The sequence below is a fragment of the Bactrocera dorsalis genome, chromosome 2 (genome assembly GCF_023373825.1).
Source record: "Bactrocera dorsalis isolate Fly_Bdor chromosome 2, ASM2337382v1, whole genome shotgun sequence".
NCBI classification, from domain to species: domain Eukaryota; kingdom Metazoa; phylum Arthropoda; class Insecta; order Diptera; family Tephritidae; genus Bactrocera; species Bactrocera dorsalis.
In genome coordinates, this window is record NC_064304.1 from 70820160 (window position 1) to 70839446 (window position 19287).

At 39.6% G+C, this 19287-nt stretch overlaps 1 protein-coding gene across 1 annotated transcript; it reads right to left on the reverse strand.

Moving 5' to 3' along the window:
* Window positions 1-3822: 3822 nt before the first annotated feature.
* Window positions 3823-5327, reverse strand: LOC125776152 (ATP-dependent DNA helicase PIF1-like). The gene is made up of 3 exons (XM_049447036.1): window positions 4850-5327; window positions 4196-4770; window positions 3823-4146 (listed from the first exon to the last, which is right to left on the reverse strand). The coding sequence occupies exons 1-3, from the start codon at window positions 5325-5327 to the stop codon at window positions 3823-3825; spliced, it is 1377 nt and encodes a 458-aa protein (XP_049302993.1).
* Between the last annotated feature and the right edge of the window lie 13960 nt (window positions 5328-19287).

The window sequence follows — 19287 nt, forward strand, 5'->3', positions numbered from 1 at the left end:
CGTCTCATGACGCCATTCTAAATTCTAACGATTCAGATACACACAATTTCAAATCATCGGCTTACGATATTTACGAAAACTGCTTAGACCAACATGAAGAAACAAAAGCTACGATCTCCGATCAATTAAAGCTAATAAAAGCAATTGCACCTACTCCACATCCGAAAGTAGAGCTGCCACAAGAAGACAGTTAGAAGGCAAGTTCAGGCATCTAACTCGAGTTGCCCGTATGTGACACAGAAACCTTTTACGGAGGTTGTGAAGAATGGCCGTCCTTCCGGGACATGTTCACGGCCGTGTACATAAATCATCCTCAATTATCACAAGCGCAAAAGTTGTATCACCTCATATACAAAACGAAAGTCAAGCAGGCATAATAGTAAAACAGTTCGCTCTTAATGACGATAATTTCAATTTGGTTTGGGAAGCTCTAAAAGCTAGATATGAAAACGAAAGAATACTAGTCGATAAGCAAGTAACGACACTATTATACTTGCCTAAAATCAAGAAAGAAACAAGTGAAGTATTTGTAAGACTACGATCCACTGTTTTTAACTGTTTGTCGATTCTGTCGACACAAAATATTCCCACAGACAACTGGGACCCAATTCTGGTAAACATTTCTCACCACCCAATCTGAAATTGCGGAAAGGTTAGAAGAAAAAATAATCCAAGCTAAGAGCAATAAACACGAGCTCAATGTAAGCTTCAATAGACCCCTAGCTAGAAGCAACAACAATATAAACAGAAGCTTTTACAAAACACAATCGTTCATATCCGAACAAAAAAAGCAAACGTCATGCGAACTGTGTAATAGAGGGCGTAAACTTAAAACTTGCGAGAAGTTTAAAAAATTAAAGATTAACGAAAGGAACAACTTTTTCAGGTCAAAAAGACTCTGTACAAACTGTTTGTCCCACTCACACAATATTAATAATTGTAAAAGCAAATTTAATTGCTTACATTGTCACAAAAGACACAATTCAACGCTTCATTACAGCAGATATCACACTCACCCCAAAGAAGCGCTAATACACAAAGAACCACGCGTTTAATTGCAAAAGCAAATCCTGAAAAGCAAAATTCTAAATGCCAGGTGACACCATGTTGCTCAAAGGCACAAAAGCTCAAACGCTGCACATCGAAACACAAAGTGGACCAGTTTCAAAACTAGTTACCACCATACCAACTCAAGTTGACTATAACACAAACAAATACCTTAATTCACAAGCAAAGAAATTTCAAAAGTCAAGGAAACTTCTCCCTATAACAAACAAAACTCTAGAAAATCAGTATTTTGAAGACTTCTCCAAAGCCACAACTACTCGATCAAATAATGGCCGGTACGTCGTACGACTACCACTAGCGCCAGAATTTTCCAACACTCCACAAATCGGTATAAAAAAACAAAGTCAGAGTTACCTCTGACAGTCGATATATTAAAAGCACATAAAACTTTCGACCCCGCAGGATGGCTTTCGCCAATAATGATACAAAAATCCTGCTTAAAAAATCTCAAGTTATGTGGCGCGCTACTAAAGGCCAAATTAGTGCATACGCACTTAAATATTACCTACAATAGTCACCGACTAGCAGTCAACGCGATCGGTCGCGCTTGTTAAACAGTCCATAAGTTGTTTTCTCTACCATCAATTCTCTTTTCTCGCGCGTCGCGCACCAGTGCATAGTGTATTTGTTTTTTTTTCGCTATTTCTATACATCTAGTGTTTTGTAAACACACGTGCTTGACTAAACTTTTGATGTGAGATGGCCCCCGGGCCCCAATGTCTCGGGGACAATAGTTTTGCACTATAGTCACCGAGCCCTCGTGCAAAAAGAAAAAACCAGTAAACGGTATTGAAGAATTCCAAAAAAAAAAATAGCCCCAAATTTCTTGTGATAAAATCTAAAGACGAAAATAAACCACTAAGTAGCTCCATTTTTGCGGTGCACAAATCACTTCTGGCTATAAGCATAGAAATAAACAAAATTACTCCTCTACGTGATGGAGGCTTTTTGCTGCTGGTGAAAAACAAAGAAATAGCAAAAAAGTTTATTAACACCCATTCTCTACCGGGCCTTTGTCAAGTTTCATGTGAACTCCACCATAATTTAAATTGTGTTAAAGGGACAGTATACGCGCCATTCTTAAATCAAGTTCCAGAGGACGAGATTATTGAAGAACTCAAGCAATACAACGTCACTACCATCCACAAATTCACGCGCATAACTGAAGGAGTCGTCCAGCCAACCGGAGCAGTACTACTATCATTCGACACCTATTTTTACCGGAAAAAATTGACATGGCCTGGGAAATATGCACTGTGCGGCCATATTTCCCAAACCCGATGCGATGCAAATCGTGTCAGAAACTTGGGCATACAATGAAAATGTGCAAAATCGCACCCGCCTGCGTTTCTTGCAACCTACCTCTCCACCAACCAGAAAACTGCATCAGAACATCATGTGCAATTTATTTTGGAGAACACGCAGCCCCGGCCAACACATGCCCCAAATATCAACAGGCCAAAGCTATTCTTAAAAAAAAACAAATAGGCGTGTCATGAAGACACGCGATAGAGGTGAAACTGAATGATTGGATCGGCAAGGATTATTTAATTTTCTATGTTTAGAGGGAGAGGAATCATTTTAATCACGTGTCAAACACTTCTTGATAGTAAATATTAATTTATTCATCATAATAATTATACTTCTTTCAAGATACAATAATATTAGTATAAATATGATGAATTAAATCTCAATCAGCTTCACCTTCATTCTCTGGTAGACTCTTCATGAACGAAATGATAGGTTTGTGGTAACTAAAATAGGTAATGAAGACTCTTGACTCCAAATTTTCGATGTAACGTGAGAAAACTGCATCGATTGTGGTACCATGGCATGTAGTCGATTCAATTGGTGAATTGTTCATTTCCAATGACAATTTCGGTTGCAAGAACTGAATTAATGGCTTGGAATCCTCTGAAGCAAAATTAACATTAAAATCTCCACCTAGAATCATAGGTATTTTGTCCAGCTCTACTCCAACTTCTGCAGCCCCCACTGGAGTACACGGCAGCAAGTGAAGGTGAATAAACTCTATTATTTTCGCCATCTTCTGATTTGGTGAAATATAGAGTGCTATAAGCATAATCCGCTGTCCGCTTTCTGTGCGACATTCAGCTGCACATATTTCTCCAACAGATGACAACCTAATTGAAAGCGATTCTAGTTGTTTCAAGTTCAGGTCCATATTGGGTGTCATGATGTTCGTTCCATGAGCAGTATTGCAAAGTATTGCGACACCCCCTGCTCTCACAATATGTCTTTTGAACTGTACGACACAATTAAAATTGGGAACATCAATTTCTTGATCGTTTTCCTTCCACGTCTCTGAAAGTATCCATATATTAGACCGTAGAATCACCGGATCATTCAAATCTCCGCTATGAGCTCCTAAGCTTTGGCAATTGAGGGTTGTTATTGATAAGCCTGGTCTGCTGATGAACTCTCGGAGAATGTCAGTCAAAGTTATCAATGGATTTGTTGATAATCTTCTAAATTCTGATTGTAGCTTGTCCATTGATTGAGCTTTTTTCCGTCCATGATAAAATTTGTTCTTTCCATCCTTCGCAACGATGTACAATCCCTGTATACTTGTGACACGGGACAAGGCTACGTAAAGGAGTTGTTGTGAATGTGTCTTTTCGTATTCATAGACGATTTGAATAAACGTACCACCTTGAGACTTGTGGATAGTAATAGCACACGCTGATACCAATGTCAGATGATATCTTTTGACGAAAATCGTTTCATTATTGTTCAAATATATCGTAGAAGTTCTTCGTGCAATGGGAACTGCCGTGTGGCTGATGTTGTTTGCTTGGATGAATGCAGCAGCTTTTCTCCGGATCTTCTGCCCGCCTTTGGTGAATCTGGAAATTCCAGCCACACACGAGTTACTGCCCCTGCCTCATCAGTTTCGATATGAACTAGTTTACCAACTGCGCCGTTTGCTAAACCATCCGAGACATCCAGATTGGTTGTTATTATGTACCATTTATCTAACACCAGTATTATCTCATAGGGCAGACCTCCAGTGTCTATTACCGTTTTTTTATGCAATTTTTGTCGTACAAATTGAGACTGTTTTATTCTCTGCAGAATTAAGAATTGTCAAATGGTATTCGTTTACAGCATTATTTGTCAAATATAGCCGAATCCCATGTGGACAAAGACGATCTGCTTCCTCTCTTGTATAGAAACGAGATTCGATTAGGTGTATCTGTTCTTGATCCAATTCTTCGCCATTTCCAATTTTAGTTAATAAAGAGGAGAAATCAGCATTCGCTTGTCTCATGACTTTATCCAATTCATAGAACTTCAAGTCACGCCAAAGTGTTGGTTCTGCTATGCGTCGTTTTGTTACCTGATAGATGGGTGTAGCACGCACTGGAGGTAACTGACGCAAATCACCTATGAAAATGATATCCATTCCTCCAAAATTATCTTGAAAATTTCCTGTTATTTGTTTTAACCGTGCGTCAATTTGAGACAGCAATTCCGCTCCTACCATACTGACCTCATCGATGAGTATAACTTGGACGTATTTGAAGAGCATTCTGTACTGTTGAGCCACTTCAATTGATAATGGTAATAGTTTGGAAAGGGATATTTTCAATGCAGTGTGGATTGTCGTACCATCAATTGCTATTTCAGCCTTTCCTGTTGATGCACATGCGATGTAAGCATTGCAAAAACCATCATTATCTGTGAAGCGGTTGTAAATTTCCATGAGGAGTCTAATGAGGAATGTCTTCCTACATCCTGCTGGCCCAGTGAAGAAAACTTGGAGTGGTGATCGGTTTGAGATTAGCAATCACATGCATCAGGAGTGCTTTCTGCGTCTGATTGGCCATTCTCATTAGTTCATAAAATTGTTCATTAGACATTAAATTATCCCTCTTCTTTGCGATAGCACCCAGTTTGTTAAGTGTTGCTAACTGCAGATCGTCTTTCATTATGTGGTCAGCGTTATACAATTCTTGAAAAAGATTTGCTTCAGGAAAAAGGCGACCTACGTTGTCTCCTTCAGCATCATCATCTTGATTTAATTCATCTTCATGACACAACTCTCGGCATATCTCGATGGTTTTCTGGATATCTAAATTCGATGAGAATTCTTTATGTCGCTCCAAAATCAACATTTCGTTGTCGTCGTAAATCTGTATGAATTTAGTGTCTGCAAGAATTTCATTTTCTTCGTCTCGGAATGGTGTATACAAAGTCACCATTTCCCGTTTGTATTCATTGAAATCATCAGCCATGTGTAGTTTCTGTACCGAATAATCCGAGGTCCTTTCCTTCGTGTCCAATTCCCCTGATTATTCAGTGTGTAATGAGCAACAAACTGGGCCAAATTGACATCTTCTAGCTCTTCAGGTCTCTTTTCGTACTTGTCAAACCAATTTTCTTTCCATATGTTTGTTGCATCATCATCAGCATCCATTTCATTGAGTTCTTTCTGAGTTTTTCGAATTCTTTGTCTTTCGATCGGCCATATTATTGGAATATAGGTAACAACTGAAGAAGACTTTGACATCGGTTCACGCAGAAGGTACCATGCAGCTTCCTGACTGGTAATTTCGACAGTATTTAGCATGTCAACGCTCATTTTCCTAGTAATTTCGACAATATCGAACTCTGGATGTTCATCCATTATTTCAGTGATGTTACGTTGGAGATTGCTAATTCCACGGTTCGTTTTATTGACGTATTTCACTACGTATGCATCACATGAGTATTCTTCGGTGATAAATTGCACATCCATGTTTGATTTCAAAATATTGAAAATGAATGGGTTGAATGGATTATGCCACTTTTCCATGGGTTGACATTTAAGAAATACTCTGGGACGATTGATGCCAGCTCGAAGCACATTTATGTAGTAATCATCTGATAGTATTCCATTTCCCTGATAGAAACTATCAATATCTGCATAGTCATTGTTCTCTAAGTTTGTTCTTATCGTGTTGTAATGTTGTTAATACGTGTGGAATCCTGGTTCTTTTTTCTGCATTGGTGTCAGTATAGTTGTGTATCTGCATGGCATTAATGGAGCTTCAAATCTGCATTTATGATGAGCGTTCGCAGCTATTTTTTTGTAACATGTGAACGTGTGCTTATGTATCTGTAGTTTGATGTTCCCCGACGATTCTGAAGTGGCCACTGATATCAATGTATCAACTAGTTCAATAGCTTTTAGTCGGTCAGCACCTACTGGATCCGCTGGAGCATTCTCAAGCCATAGCAGAATGTGTGCATGGGGGCTCCCACGATGCTGGAATTCAATTCTTTTAAAATAATGAACAACACGATATTTCCCGAAGGGAGAAGACTTTTTGGACTGAAGTATGTTCATTATAACATTGATGAGCTTATTAAAATAGATGGCACATGTTACAGCATCTTCATTGATGAGTGTGCTCTTTTCAATATAATGGAGTTCCTGAACATCTTGTTAAGTAATTTCTGCTCCATTATTCTTCAATTTATATAATAATTGTAATAATGAGGGCCAACCAACTTCATTAGCACTCATAGTTAGGAATAACGTGGGTTTTCCGAGTTGTCTGATCATTGCGAATAAGTCTCTCTTTCTTTCAGCCCAATACCAATGATTTATATACTCCTCTGATTGAATTTGTTCACGTGTAATTTTTGTGGCTTTACCTACGTGTTTAAAAGCAATGGATAGACTGTCACGAACTCTAAACCTCATAATTTTCATTGCCATATAGAGTAAATGATGAGGTGTAACCCCACGTCGTTCAGATCTCCTTAGCTCACTGGTAGCCATCATGAATGGAGTCACGTTGAGATCTTCACTAAAGCGCCGGAATTGTCCGAGATAGATAGTAGGGAAAGATAACTCTTCTGCATGCTCATCAAATAATAGACTGTGAGGGACATTCATTTCTCCAGGAGCAATCCTCAAATATTTATCGTCATTCCAGAGTAATGTGTGTTGCTGAGCGAACAGGCTCAATACCGGCTCCGTCGGCACCGATACGGAAATCCCCCATGAAGAATTCATGGAGGAACTACTCCGCCAGAACCTCCAGGATTTCAGCCCGGCGTCCCAGAGGTCGGACGTGAGGATGGTCAGTCGTCCCTGAAGGTGACCGCTGATGGTAGCACCAATGTCGTCCTTGAGGGTACGGACAAGTATGTAGATGTCCGCCCTCCTGGAGACAGGTAGGTTCTACATTAAGTGGTTTTCGTTCAGGGTGCGACCGGATAGCCCCGTTGCAGGGGATTTGATCACAGGGTGGCTGAGTGTAGGGCTAAAGCAGATGTCTGCCAGAGGTGCGGTCAAGAAGGCCACAAAGCTGCCAGTTGCGTCAATGCACCCTATTGCTGCAACTGTGAGTTTAAGGGTAGGCCAGCTGGGCATCTAATGAAGTCAGCTGTCTGCCCTATATATTGTGGCATTATTGAGCACGCCCTCGCCAGACACTGATGAGCGGGATCATCCAGCTTAACTGTCAGGGCTCCTATGCCGTGATGTGTGAGTTGGGGGGTTGTATGGTTAAGGATGGGTGCGGTATTGCTCCACTCCAGGAGCCCTACGCCACCAATGGTGTGGTTCGGGGTCTTCCTGGAGGTTTTAAGGTCTTCACTGACCTTAGTGCTAACGCCGCAATAGTTGTGAATATCCCACGCTACGATTGCGTAGTTGTGGATTCTTCACAACTGGGTACATGTGTAGCGATAAAAGGGGAGTTCGATAGGATGATTGTCGCTAGTTTATATTGTAAATAAAGCGAGCCCCTAGAGCCCTACCTGGGCTACATGGATAAGCTACTACTACTTGCGAGTAGTAGCCCATTTATCCTAGGGCTGGATGCCAATGCCTCGTCCTCGATTTGGTTTAGTAAGGTATCCCGGCATTCGTCTGGATACCAAAGCCACAGTCGAGGCGAGGCATTAAGCGAATGGGTGGTGGCCAATAGCCTCCACATTTTGAATGAGCCGAGCGAGTGGTATACTTTCGATGGGCCTGAGGCGTGAGCGACATTGACGTGACGGTTATGAATGAGGCAGGAAGTAGATGGGAGGTTAAGGGAGGGTGGGGATTGAGTGATCATAATTTGCTTCAAATTATGGTTACCCCTCGATGCCCTCCCTCACCTTAAGAGAGTCCATTGCGGCGATGGCGTACCGCTGGTACTGACTGGAGCAATATTGAGTCTCGATTAGGGAAGCGGTAGTTAATATACCGCTTAGAGAGTTTGGGGAGTTGGGGGTTAACGAGAAAATTGCTCGTCTATATGAGGTAGTATGGGGAGTTAATGATAGGGTTTTTGGTAGGTATGAATGTTCCAAAGTTAGTAAAATTAAATGGTGGACGCATGAGTTAACCTTGAAGAGGAGGTCTGTCAGGCGATTGAGGCGGAAGTTTCAACGCGCCCGGCGGTCCAATTCTGATAGGATGTCCCAGCTAAGGTATGAATTTAGTTGTGCGGATAGGGAATATAAGGAGAAGCTTGTGAAAAGCAAAGAGGAAGAGTGGAGGAGTTTTGTGAGAAAGAATAGGAACGACCCTGGGGTCAGGTCTATAGGATCTGCCGGTGTCGTAGGAGGAAGGATATCACCTCTCTTCGCGTCGGTGACACTCTGTTATCGTCGTGGAGAGAGTGTGCGGGGGTTCTGTTAGGTGCGTTCTTTCCTAGGTCGGAGGTGCAGGTACCTCAAGCACAAGAGGTGCCTGTCCCTCTATTAGATGACGGCGAGTTGGGGTACGCCTTTGGCCTGGTTAGATCTAAACTGCTCCAGGTTTTGATGATTTGAACGGAGAGATGTGTAAGAGCTTATGGAAGTTCATTCCGGAATACCTGGAGGCCATTTATAATAAGTGCGTCTGGGAGGGATACTTTCCACGCGAGTGGAAAATTGCTAGCGCTGTTCCTCTCTTGAAGTCCCCTGATAAAATCAGGAGCGATCCTCGATCTTTTCGGGGCATCAGTCTCCTTCCAGTACTTGGAAAAGTGCTGGAAAGAGTCATGGTAGAACGGCTTCAGGAGCTAACGCGGGATATGTGGTCGGATAGGCAGTTTAGGTTTAGGAAAGGACGCAGTATAGAGGATGCGTGGTTTTTTGTACAGCACGTCGTTAGGGAGAATGTCAACAAGTATGTCCTTGGCATATTTGTTGACTTCAAGGGGGCGTTTGATTACCTAAGCTGGGATCGAGTGGTGCAACGCCTGGAGGAAGTTACTCTTTGGCGGAGTTATTTTTCGGACAGAAAGGCCTCTATTGTCGGCACGAATGGGAGTGTAGAGATTGGAGTTATTCGAGGCTGCCCGCAGGGTTCCATCTGTGGTCCATATATTTGGAACCTTATGAAGGAGACTCTGCTTGGGCAGCTCGAGCCACTCTGTAAATGTTTTGCGTATGCGGACGACCTTCTTCTTATGGTTGAAGGTCGCTCGAGGTCAGCTAGAACGGGCGGGAGGAGATCTCTTAGAGGTCGTTAATTCATGGGGTTTAGTTGTGGGCATTGACATATCGATGGACAAAACGGTGGCAATGCTGCTGAAAGGTAGATTGTCACCGGTTCGTCCACCGATTGTCCGTGTGAACGGGATCAGCATCAGATATGTGACGCAAGTCAAATATCTGGGGTTGACCATAAGTGAAAGGATGTGTTTTACTCCACACTTGGCGAATGTGAAGGAGCGACTGCAAGCAACCGTAGGCAAAATACGACGCATTTTGAGGAGCGATTGGGGTCTTGGACGTCGTGCTGTCCGTACCATATATCGTGGCTTGTTTGTGGCCTGTGCCACATATGGAGCCCCTGTATGGTGGAAGACAGCGACGACTGTCTGGGGTCTCAAAAACTCTTCTTAATCCAGCGTTGTATGATGCTTGCTTGTTTGCCTGTATGTCACACCGTCTCGACGGATGCGATGCAGGTTTTGTTAGGTGTACCCCCTCTTGACCTGATTGTCATACAGCGTGCTGTTACATTCAGGTTAAGAAGGGGCTTGAGTGTGTCATTGCTGCGGAATGACTGGATTTCTGACGATGATGTGGAGAGCAAGGGACATCTAGGGAGTAAGTGGCTTTTAGATGATAGGGTTAGGTGTAGATGGCAAGAACGTTGGGACAATAGTCCTAACGGCCGAGTGACGTACGAGTACATTCGGGACGTTGGGTTCGTTGAGGATAGCCCAGACTTTAGATTTTGTCTGAATCTGGGTTTTCCGCTTACGGGGAATGGGCCTGTGAATGCATTTTTGCATCAGAGGCACCTATCGGATACGTCGAGGTGTTTTTGTAGGGCGGGGTTACAGAATTGGTCGCATTTAATGGACGATTAGATGTTAGTGGTGTGATCTCCACTAGTCGAAATACCGAACAGTTAGGGTCATTTGCGCGTGTATTATTTAAGCGGCGAAGGCGGTTAGCTGGAAATTAGGGTTAGTTTTTGTACGATTGTTGTGTGTAAGTGAAGTATGAATGGGGTTCAACCACTGGCCACTAGTCTAGAGTCGTATGGAAGCTCAACTGGTAGTAGTTTCGGCTACGAGATATGACCGGAAACTTAATTCTGGTACCACGGGGAGCAGGAGCCCTTGGAGGTAACTCCAACCTGCTCATGCGAACTGGCCCCTCGGGGAGTATCGTGGTGGTTGTAGTTGAAACCCAAATGCGGGAAGAACTGACTTTGTCAGTTGAATGTGGAGTTGCATTGCAACCGGGTGCCGGACCCAAAGCACGGCAGAGGTTTTAGATGGGCCTCGAACCCTACCAAGGTGGTTAGTGTGTCCATTCCACACTGCCAATTGGTACTGAAAATGCTTAGCATTCTCAGGGCGCTGATCAACGCATTGATTTGATCCGCTGTGCTTTTGAGCGCCGTGGAGTAAGGCTGTCGTCAGCAGGTACCCACGTAAAACACACCGGACGTTGTCAACAGTGACGTGAGAGCCAAGTCGCGGGACGACGAAGGAATTATATTTGTAAAAAACACTAAAAATACTAGTATGCAAAGCGACTGCATTATAAATAACAGTTCTACCCTAAGTGGAAACTATTTAATACATTTTTATAATTGTAATTGTAATAATTAACAATAAAACATTTTCAACAAAAAGTAAAATAATTAAAAACAGCATTGTATTAACAAGCGATATAGACAACATTAAAGATATAAATAAAACACTTATATTTGATGATATTATACAACAACACATAGAAAATATAAACTTCGTAGGTGAAATTAAATACCAAAAACAGCAACAATACATAAATATAAACGTATATACAATATCAAGCATAATTATACTCAGTCTTTCGATAATCATCTATTGTAAAAATAAAAGAAAAATTTTTAAAACTTCTAATGTGATTCACAGGAGATATGCATATCATATTTCGAAACGAACTAGGGCACTTACACTAGAGCACATTGCATTTGCGTTCCACATTTCGTTATTTTATATGTTCAAACGATTATTGTGACAACCAAAGACAAAAAGCACTTAACGTCACAATAAATTGTGTATCGTAAACATTTAAGGGAATGCAATTGATGTAATATGAGAAGTAGGCCACTTGACAAATATTGTCGCAACTACAAGTGGTTGCGCCAATATAAAAAATAAAGAAAAAACGAAAAAAAGAACAGATTGTAATAGAAAGTATGACCTAGCTTAAGTAAAATTTCTAAATAAACTGGTAAACGAATTTTGACTGTTTTAAGCCAACAAGACTTGTTTTTCATATCGCGGTTCCCTAAACCGAAGTTTGGTGAAAATTCAATTAATATAACTCAACCGAATTTCACTGAAAATTCAATTACTTAATATAACTAAACCGAAGTTTAGTCAAAATTCACTTGATACAACACGCTCGAGCACACGCAGTTTTGCTTGTATGCTTCTTCGCGGGGAAGACACTACTTTCCTTGACCCTATTCTACGCCAGAACTTCCGCCACCTCAGGAGTCTTTCCCTTCCGGAGGAGCCACTTCAAGCTGACACCACTAATGCTCTTCCTACGAGGGTTTGCCTGCTGCTGGTATAGGAGGTAGTTGAGCAAGAGCAAAGATGCAATGCAACTCCACTCCTAAACGCCGAAATGCATTGCAGTTAAGCCCCTGCAACACGACAAGGTGCCTACCCTTGGCAGAAGAAATATACCTGTTGAGGCCGCCCTCGCCCAATTTCTTTTGCCACGTCTGTATGATGAGGATAAGGCAAATTGCTTTGCAAATCACCTAGAAAAGGTATTTCAACCCAATTGCCCAAAAAACAACTTTGAGTTGCCAACCTTGCCCAATACCGCAAAAGAGTCGCATGTGTCTATTAGGACTTCTACTTCTGAAGTTACTAGAATAATAAAAGAGCTTAACCCCAAAAAATCACCTGGACATGATAATATTACCCCAAAAATGCTAATTGAGTTACCAAATATTGCCGTAAAGGTGCTCTCTTTGCTCTTCAATGCAATTCTTAATCTCGGACACTATCCAAATTCGTGGAAAAAGTCGCAGATCATCTTGATAGATAAACCTGGGAAAGACTTAACACAGCCGTCTTCATACAGACCAATCAGTCTTCTACCCTGTCTTTCAAAGATATTTGAAAAATTGTTACTATCAAAGATGACTCCTTTCCTCCACGAAAATAATATAATACCAACGCACCAATTTGGGTTTCGTGAAAAACATAGCACGATTGAGCAAGTAAATAGAATTACGAACGAAATAAGAAAAGCATTTGAGCACAGAGAGTACTGTTCAGCTATATTTCTAGACGTGGCTCAGGCGTTTGATAAGGTATGGCATGATGGCCTTTTATACAAGATTAAAAATATTCTGCCTTCAAAATTATATAAAACATTGGAATCGTATTTAACAAATAGAAAATTTACGGTAAAAGTGGGAGATTTCATATCTGATGAAAGACAGATAAGAGCTGGTGTACCCCAGGGCAGTGTTCTAGGCCCAACACTATACATCATATATACAGCAGATCTTCCAATAGATAACAATGTATTAACTTCTACTTTTGCGGACGACACAGCTATAGTGAGCCGTAACAAATGCCACATAATAGCATCAAGAGTATTAGCCGAGCACTTAAAGTTTGTTGAAGAATGGCTAGCTAACTGGCGTATAAAGGTAAATGAACAAAAGTGTAAGCATGTTACATTTTCGCTTAGACCAAAAATGTGTCCGGCGATAAAAATTAACAATATTTTAGTACCCCAAGCGAATGAAGTAACCTATCTTGGTATTCACCTAGATAGAAGACTTACGTGGAAAAAACATATATCTAGTAAAATAACTTGCATGAAGATAAGAGCTGCAAATTTAAATTGGCTATTAAATAAAAACTCCAAACTTAGCCTAGACAACAAAGTGCTTTTATATAATGCGGTCATAAAGCCGATTTGGATGTATGGCATTGAACTGTGGGGTACGACCTGTGCAACTAATATAGACATAATACAAAGGTTCCAATCAAAAATGCTTAGATCAATCACGTGTTCACCATGGTACATGCGTAATGAGAATATCCATAAAGACCTTGGTATTTCTATGGTAAGGAAAGAAGTAGAAGACAGCAGAATTAAATATATATGTAAACTCCGTGATCACCCAAACCCTTTGGCTAATGCTTTGGTACATTCCTGCAATCAAACACGCCTTAAAAGAAGAGATATGCCCGCGTACTGAGGAGCAATGTATTACCAAAACAGCTCAATAATTTGCTTGAGCGTGTCTAGTTTTTTTAAATAGGTTTAAGATTTTATTACTTATTGTTAGGCTTTCAAAACAAAAAGCAGATTCAATAAATAAAAAGATATTGAAACAAAAAAAAAAAAACGTCTGTATCGACAGAGCAATCTCTGCTTCGAAGTTTTAATTCGAGCGCAACTAAACGTTAACTAAAAAAGTTGCCCGCGCTCTCTCCTTTTGCGACCGCTTAGCGATACAGACGTGGTAAGTGTTTGTCCAATTTGTTATATTAAAATTATATATACATATGTGTATTATGTGAAACCTTTTGTTTTATTTAATATTTCTGTGGAATAAATTTGCGCCGACCGTTTCCCCCCGGCCAACCACAATTACGGAAAGAGCCACACCGTGCCCCACCAGCCAAATTATCAATACCTGTACAGATTATCTATAAATTATTATTAGCCGTGTTTTATTTGACCTTCACAAGCTAATAACTAAATCATGGACAAATATAATGTACTTAGCTTATTGCATATATTCGCTTAAAAATGAATTGGGTTGGTAACGCGGACAAGAACAATCAGCTGATATACAATTTAGCATGAAATTTCAAATTTCTAAACGGAATAATAATGAAAACAAGTGTTCATATTTGTCTTAATTTTAACTCAATACTCATCCGAAAAATATGTAATTATGGGTTGTTTACATTTTAATCTGTCAAACTGAGGTTTCTCGCTTCGCCAACTACTTTTTTTTGGGGAAAAACCTTTCTATTGTGAATGAAGAAAGCAATGACCTGGCAATGCCTCTAGTTCAAAGCAAGCTATGATAGCTTATGACAAGTCAACATAATTATGTTGGCTAATACCGGTATTCTGCTTGAGACGATTGTCTCATGTCTCTAATTGTCATAATAGTAATTTAGTGATTCTGTTTGTCAGGAGTCTCATTTTGGTATGCTGGCAGATACGGTATAGTAGTACACCGTATAGTAGTATACTGTATCTGCCAGAACAACAAAATGAGACTCCTGACTCACAGAGTCACTAAATTAAGATTGTGACAATTAGAGACATGAGACAATCGTCTCACGCAGAATACCGATGCAAGTCTTCCATATAAAATAAGCTAATAGATTAATTTGCTGGTCAAATACAACACGCCTATTATTAAATAAATGAATATGCAAGATACATCGAAATTAGCATTGTTTTTCTCATTTAAAAATGAAAATGGTCAATTCATCCAGTACCTATCCCTAAAACTAAATATTTTGATAATGGCTTGTGAAACTACTCTATTATATTGAGAACGTATATAATAGAGTAGGAGTGCGAGACGGAGGTAAAAGATTGCATAAACACATTGAAACATTTCCAGCCGTCCACCACCACTGTTACATTTTGTGCCATTTTTAAATTGAATGTGATAAAGCGTAAGTAAGAAAGAGAAAAACTATCGAATTTCAAGCTTATCGAAGTATTAATATGGTAAAAGAGAAAAAGCGATATACTCGTATAATTTTTATAGAAAAATAATTGTTAACAGAAGCTGGAAAATGCGCAATTGTTTAGTTAATTTTGGCGTTTCAAAGGGTAAGGTCTTATTTGATAAATATTTAAAATACAAGGCGATTTTTTTTAACTAAAACTTTCTTTTTTGCAGATTAACAAGCTGAGAAAAAATTATTGAAGTAAGTTTACAAAACCGACTGGTCACTGCTGGCCGTGATATCACACAATATATGTATGTTTAAGGTTAGTGGCACTAAGTATATATCTCCTTTAAAGTTGGTTGTCTTGTCATGGCGATGGGGCTTAAGTAATAGTAAAGTGCGCATCCCAAGAGGCAACGCACTCTATTCTTACGGACACCTCATAATTCCCACAATGGTGATATGAATGAATAGACCCTAGGTTTTACGCCCATCTCCTAAGCCAAGGTGTTGAGGTACCTGTGCCGATGGCTGAATGGTCAACGAGCGGTAATGAATAGCTGATCGCGAATGGTCCCCTCCGATGCCCGGGCGAGGTCGGAGGTATGAAATGCCTACTCTACGCATACCAGATCTACATTCGAGTGACCAACCCTTTCCGCCTTACTCATGGGATCAAACATGGACAAAACTAATTTAACAACACCAACCAATTTGACGACAATAGCGACGGCTACAGGAACTGCTTTTATATAACGGAATCCGATGAGGATGAACTACTCGGCGTCAGTCAGGAGACGAGTCAGAGTACTACCGGTCATACTAACCAAAGAATCATAGACTGTAACTCCTCCTCTCCAAGCACAGGAACGATGGGTGGAGATCGACGTAAGATTGTCAAGTATGGTGCTAAGCTTTTTACTCAACAATCCTGCGGGTTCTCACCCGGAGTTTGACTCCTCTGAAACCTTCTGGGGTTATAGGGTCATCAAATGCGCGGACCAGGCTTCTTTAAACTTTCCAAAGGGTAGTGTTGCTAAAATAAGCAACACCTTTGTAGGCCTCCAATTGAGGCTTAAACTCGCCAAGAACATCCTGAAGAGACCTTGTGCTCGCGTTTGGCTACCCCCTCTAGAGGTGCTGGGCGAAAACCTCCTAAAATGCATCAAGCACCGGAACAAAACTATATCTGGTATAGATGAGTGGCAGCTGATTAAGGAGGAGAAACCCAATAAAGCAAGCAGACCAATTCTGGTAGCCATTTGCGATGTGTATATAGAGGCCATATCTACTTAACTTTATCTTACATACCGCCTCACTCGGACATATCTGTATATTTGCAGCATGCTTCATTAATAAATAAGGTTTCCCCAATGGCTAATAATACTGATTCCATGATTGTTTTGAGAGATTTCAATTTATCGTGCGTATCATGGAAATCTATTGATGATTACACCATTCCTATTAGTACTCGCTTATGTTTTAACGAGTTCTTAGATGAAATGTCGGAGTTGGGTCTTAATCAAATTAATTTAATTTCAAACGAGTTTGGTAAGTTCTTAGATCTAGTTTATGTTGATAACGCTTCAATGTTCTCCGTTGTCCGATGTGATCCTTTGGTTCGGCCAGAGGACCCGCATCATCCTGCTTTGGAAATTAACATCGAAATCATAGCCAACTTTGCTCTTAACAATACACAAGACCTTTGTTTTCGGTTCAACTTTGCGAAAGCTAATTTTAAGAAGATTAATTACGAGCTTTCTAAAGTAACTTGGCCAGAATACAGTGGCAATATTGAATTTAGTGCTTCCCACTTTAATGAACTATTTTAAACTTATTTGAAAAATATGTTCCGAAGTGTGTTGTTACTCAAAAAAGGAGTTCTAATTCATGGTTTTCGAAAGAATTATGTAAATTAAAAAATAGAAAATCTCGTGCTTTTAAACTTTTTAAAAAAACTGGTTTAGTTGCTGACTGCGTCGACAATTTGCTGAACTTAACAAAATATGTTATAATAATTATATAAAAATAATATTATACGTAATCCAAAATTGTTCTATGGTTTCGTCAACTCCAAACGCAGGATTTCTAACTTTCCGTCCGCTATGAAATATAAGTCTAGTAGGTCTAGTGACAATCACACCATTTCTAATATGTTTGCTGAATTCTTTAAGTCCAATTACTCTCTAAAATCTCCAAAAAATGTTCCGCATCAGCACAAGACGTCTTATATCAGTTGAACATGTTAGAACAATCATACAATTATGGCCCAGATATGATTCCCTCATGCTTTCTTAAGAAATGTGCCAAATATATATACCAACCCCTAACAAAACTATTTAATTCATCTCTTATGCAAGGCTTATTTCCATCCATATGGAAAAAGTCATTTATAATTCCTTTACATAAGAGTGGATTTAGGTCATCTATTGAAAACTATAGGGGAATAGCAAAGTTGTTTGCAATACCTAAACTTTTTGAAGCAATTATAACAGACGACATAACCTTTTTTTCGTAAAGGGAAATCTACAATAACTAACTTGCTTGAATTTGTATCACATGTATCAGCTTGCTTTAGGGAGAATAAAAATACTGATGTTATATACACAGATTTCAGTAAAGCTTTTGATAAAGTAAGCCATTCAATTCTTTTGAATAAACTTGATCTTCTTGGTTTTCAACCAATATTTCAAAAATGGGTTGCTTCTTATCTTAGCAATAGAATTCAACAAGTCTTATTTAACGATACTTTTTCTGATATAATCAATGTTCCTTCAGGCGTTCCACAAGGTAGCCATCTTGGTCCGATTCTGTTCTTGTTATTTATTAATGACATAACATCTGTTGTTAAGTTTTCAAAAGTCTTATTATATGCTGACGATGTAAAACTTTTTAAAACGTATACTTCAAACAACGAAAGGTGCCAGTTGCAAACAGACTTAAACAACCTAGTTTCTTGGTGTGATAGAAATGACATGCTATTGAACCTTAAAAAATGTAAAACAATCAGCCCTATCACGCAATCCATCGTAGACTGTTTTTTTGGGAAAGTTACGAAACTGCTATCATGCAATTCGAGCAGTTCCGAAAATAAATTCGAAATTCGTGGAGTTGCATTCACTGAATTCACTCGGAACGGAAAATTTTTAAGTTTAGTGGAATTTTTGTACGACAGGTTTGTGCTAACGGAGAAATAAATTTCCATATGTGGGAGTCGTGATTGCTGCCAGGAACTAAGCATTCACATAACGTATTTTTATTTTATTGTCACATATCTGCAAAACATTGATTAAGATGTTTGAAATGTGAATTTGTCACCAAACTTACAATCATGGCATTGATACTAAAGTATCCTTTGCGGTTATAATAGAGAAACTTATCTTTAGTTGGAGCAACAATTTTAATATGTGTCCCGTCTACACACAAAATCGCGCCTGGAAATCCGTATTTTTGAAAAAAATCTTTTTCGCTTCACTTTTTTCAACGTTACTTAACTCGAGGTTTATCCACTGAGGGCACAAATGGGACTGAAGCAATCCCAATACTTCTTTTAAGATGCAACAAAATGTTGACTGAGCCATTGGAATATCGAAGTCTTTACCCACTCCATGCTGATAGCCTCCTTCAGCTAAAAACCGTAAAACCGAAGACAATTGATGAAGCAAAGATATAGATGACGATCTTGAAGAACTTGCATTCCTCTCTAGAATAGTTTTTAATAAACCTATTTTAAAAAAATAATTTTAATAAAATTTAACAATGAATTTTTGTGGGTTTTTGAACTGTACATTGTTTTGTCCACATCGAAAGGGTTGCTCTTGTCCCTCAGTGATTTTCGGTGAATCACCCCTACTTCTCTCACGTTCTTCCTCAAGTAACATAAATAAAAACGTTAGCGTATACATATTTTGTTCGCAAATTCAATTTGAATATGAACGATTTCACTTTTATTAATCAAAATTTTAATTTTTTCTTCTACACAGCTGATTTCGAAATGTCAAAATTAAGTCTGGCAGGAAAAGTTTCGAATTCACATGAATTCAATGATAGCAAATTATGCGTATTCGTAGCGGACATTCGTATTCGT

What these genes read in the sequence shown, in the direction of transcription:
- LOC125776152 (XM_049447036.1), bottom strand. Translation starts at nt 5,327, where the DNA reads ATGGCTGATGATTTCAATGAATACAAACGGGAAATGGTGACTTTGTAT. An exon ending in CAAACCGATCACCACTCCAA is followed by an intron (nt 4,771 to 4,849) that starts GTTTTCTTCACT and finishes ACCGCTTCACAG; the next exon opens with ATAATGATGGTTTTTGCAAT. An exon ending in TATATTTGACAAATAATGCT is followed by an intron (nt 4,147 to 4,195) that starts GTAAACGAATAC and finishes AGAATAAAACAG; the next exon opens with TCTCAATTTGTACGACAAAA.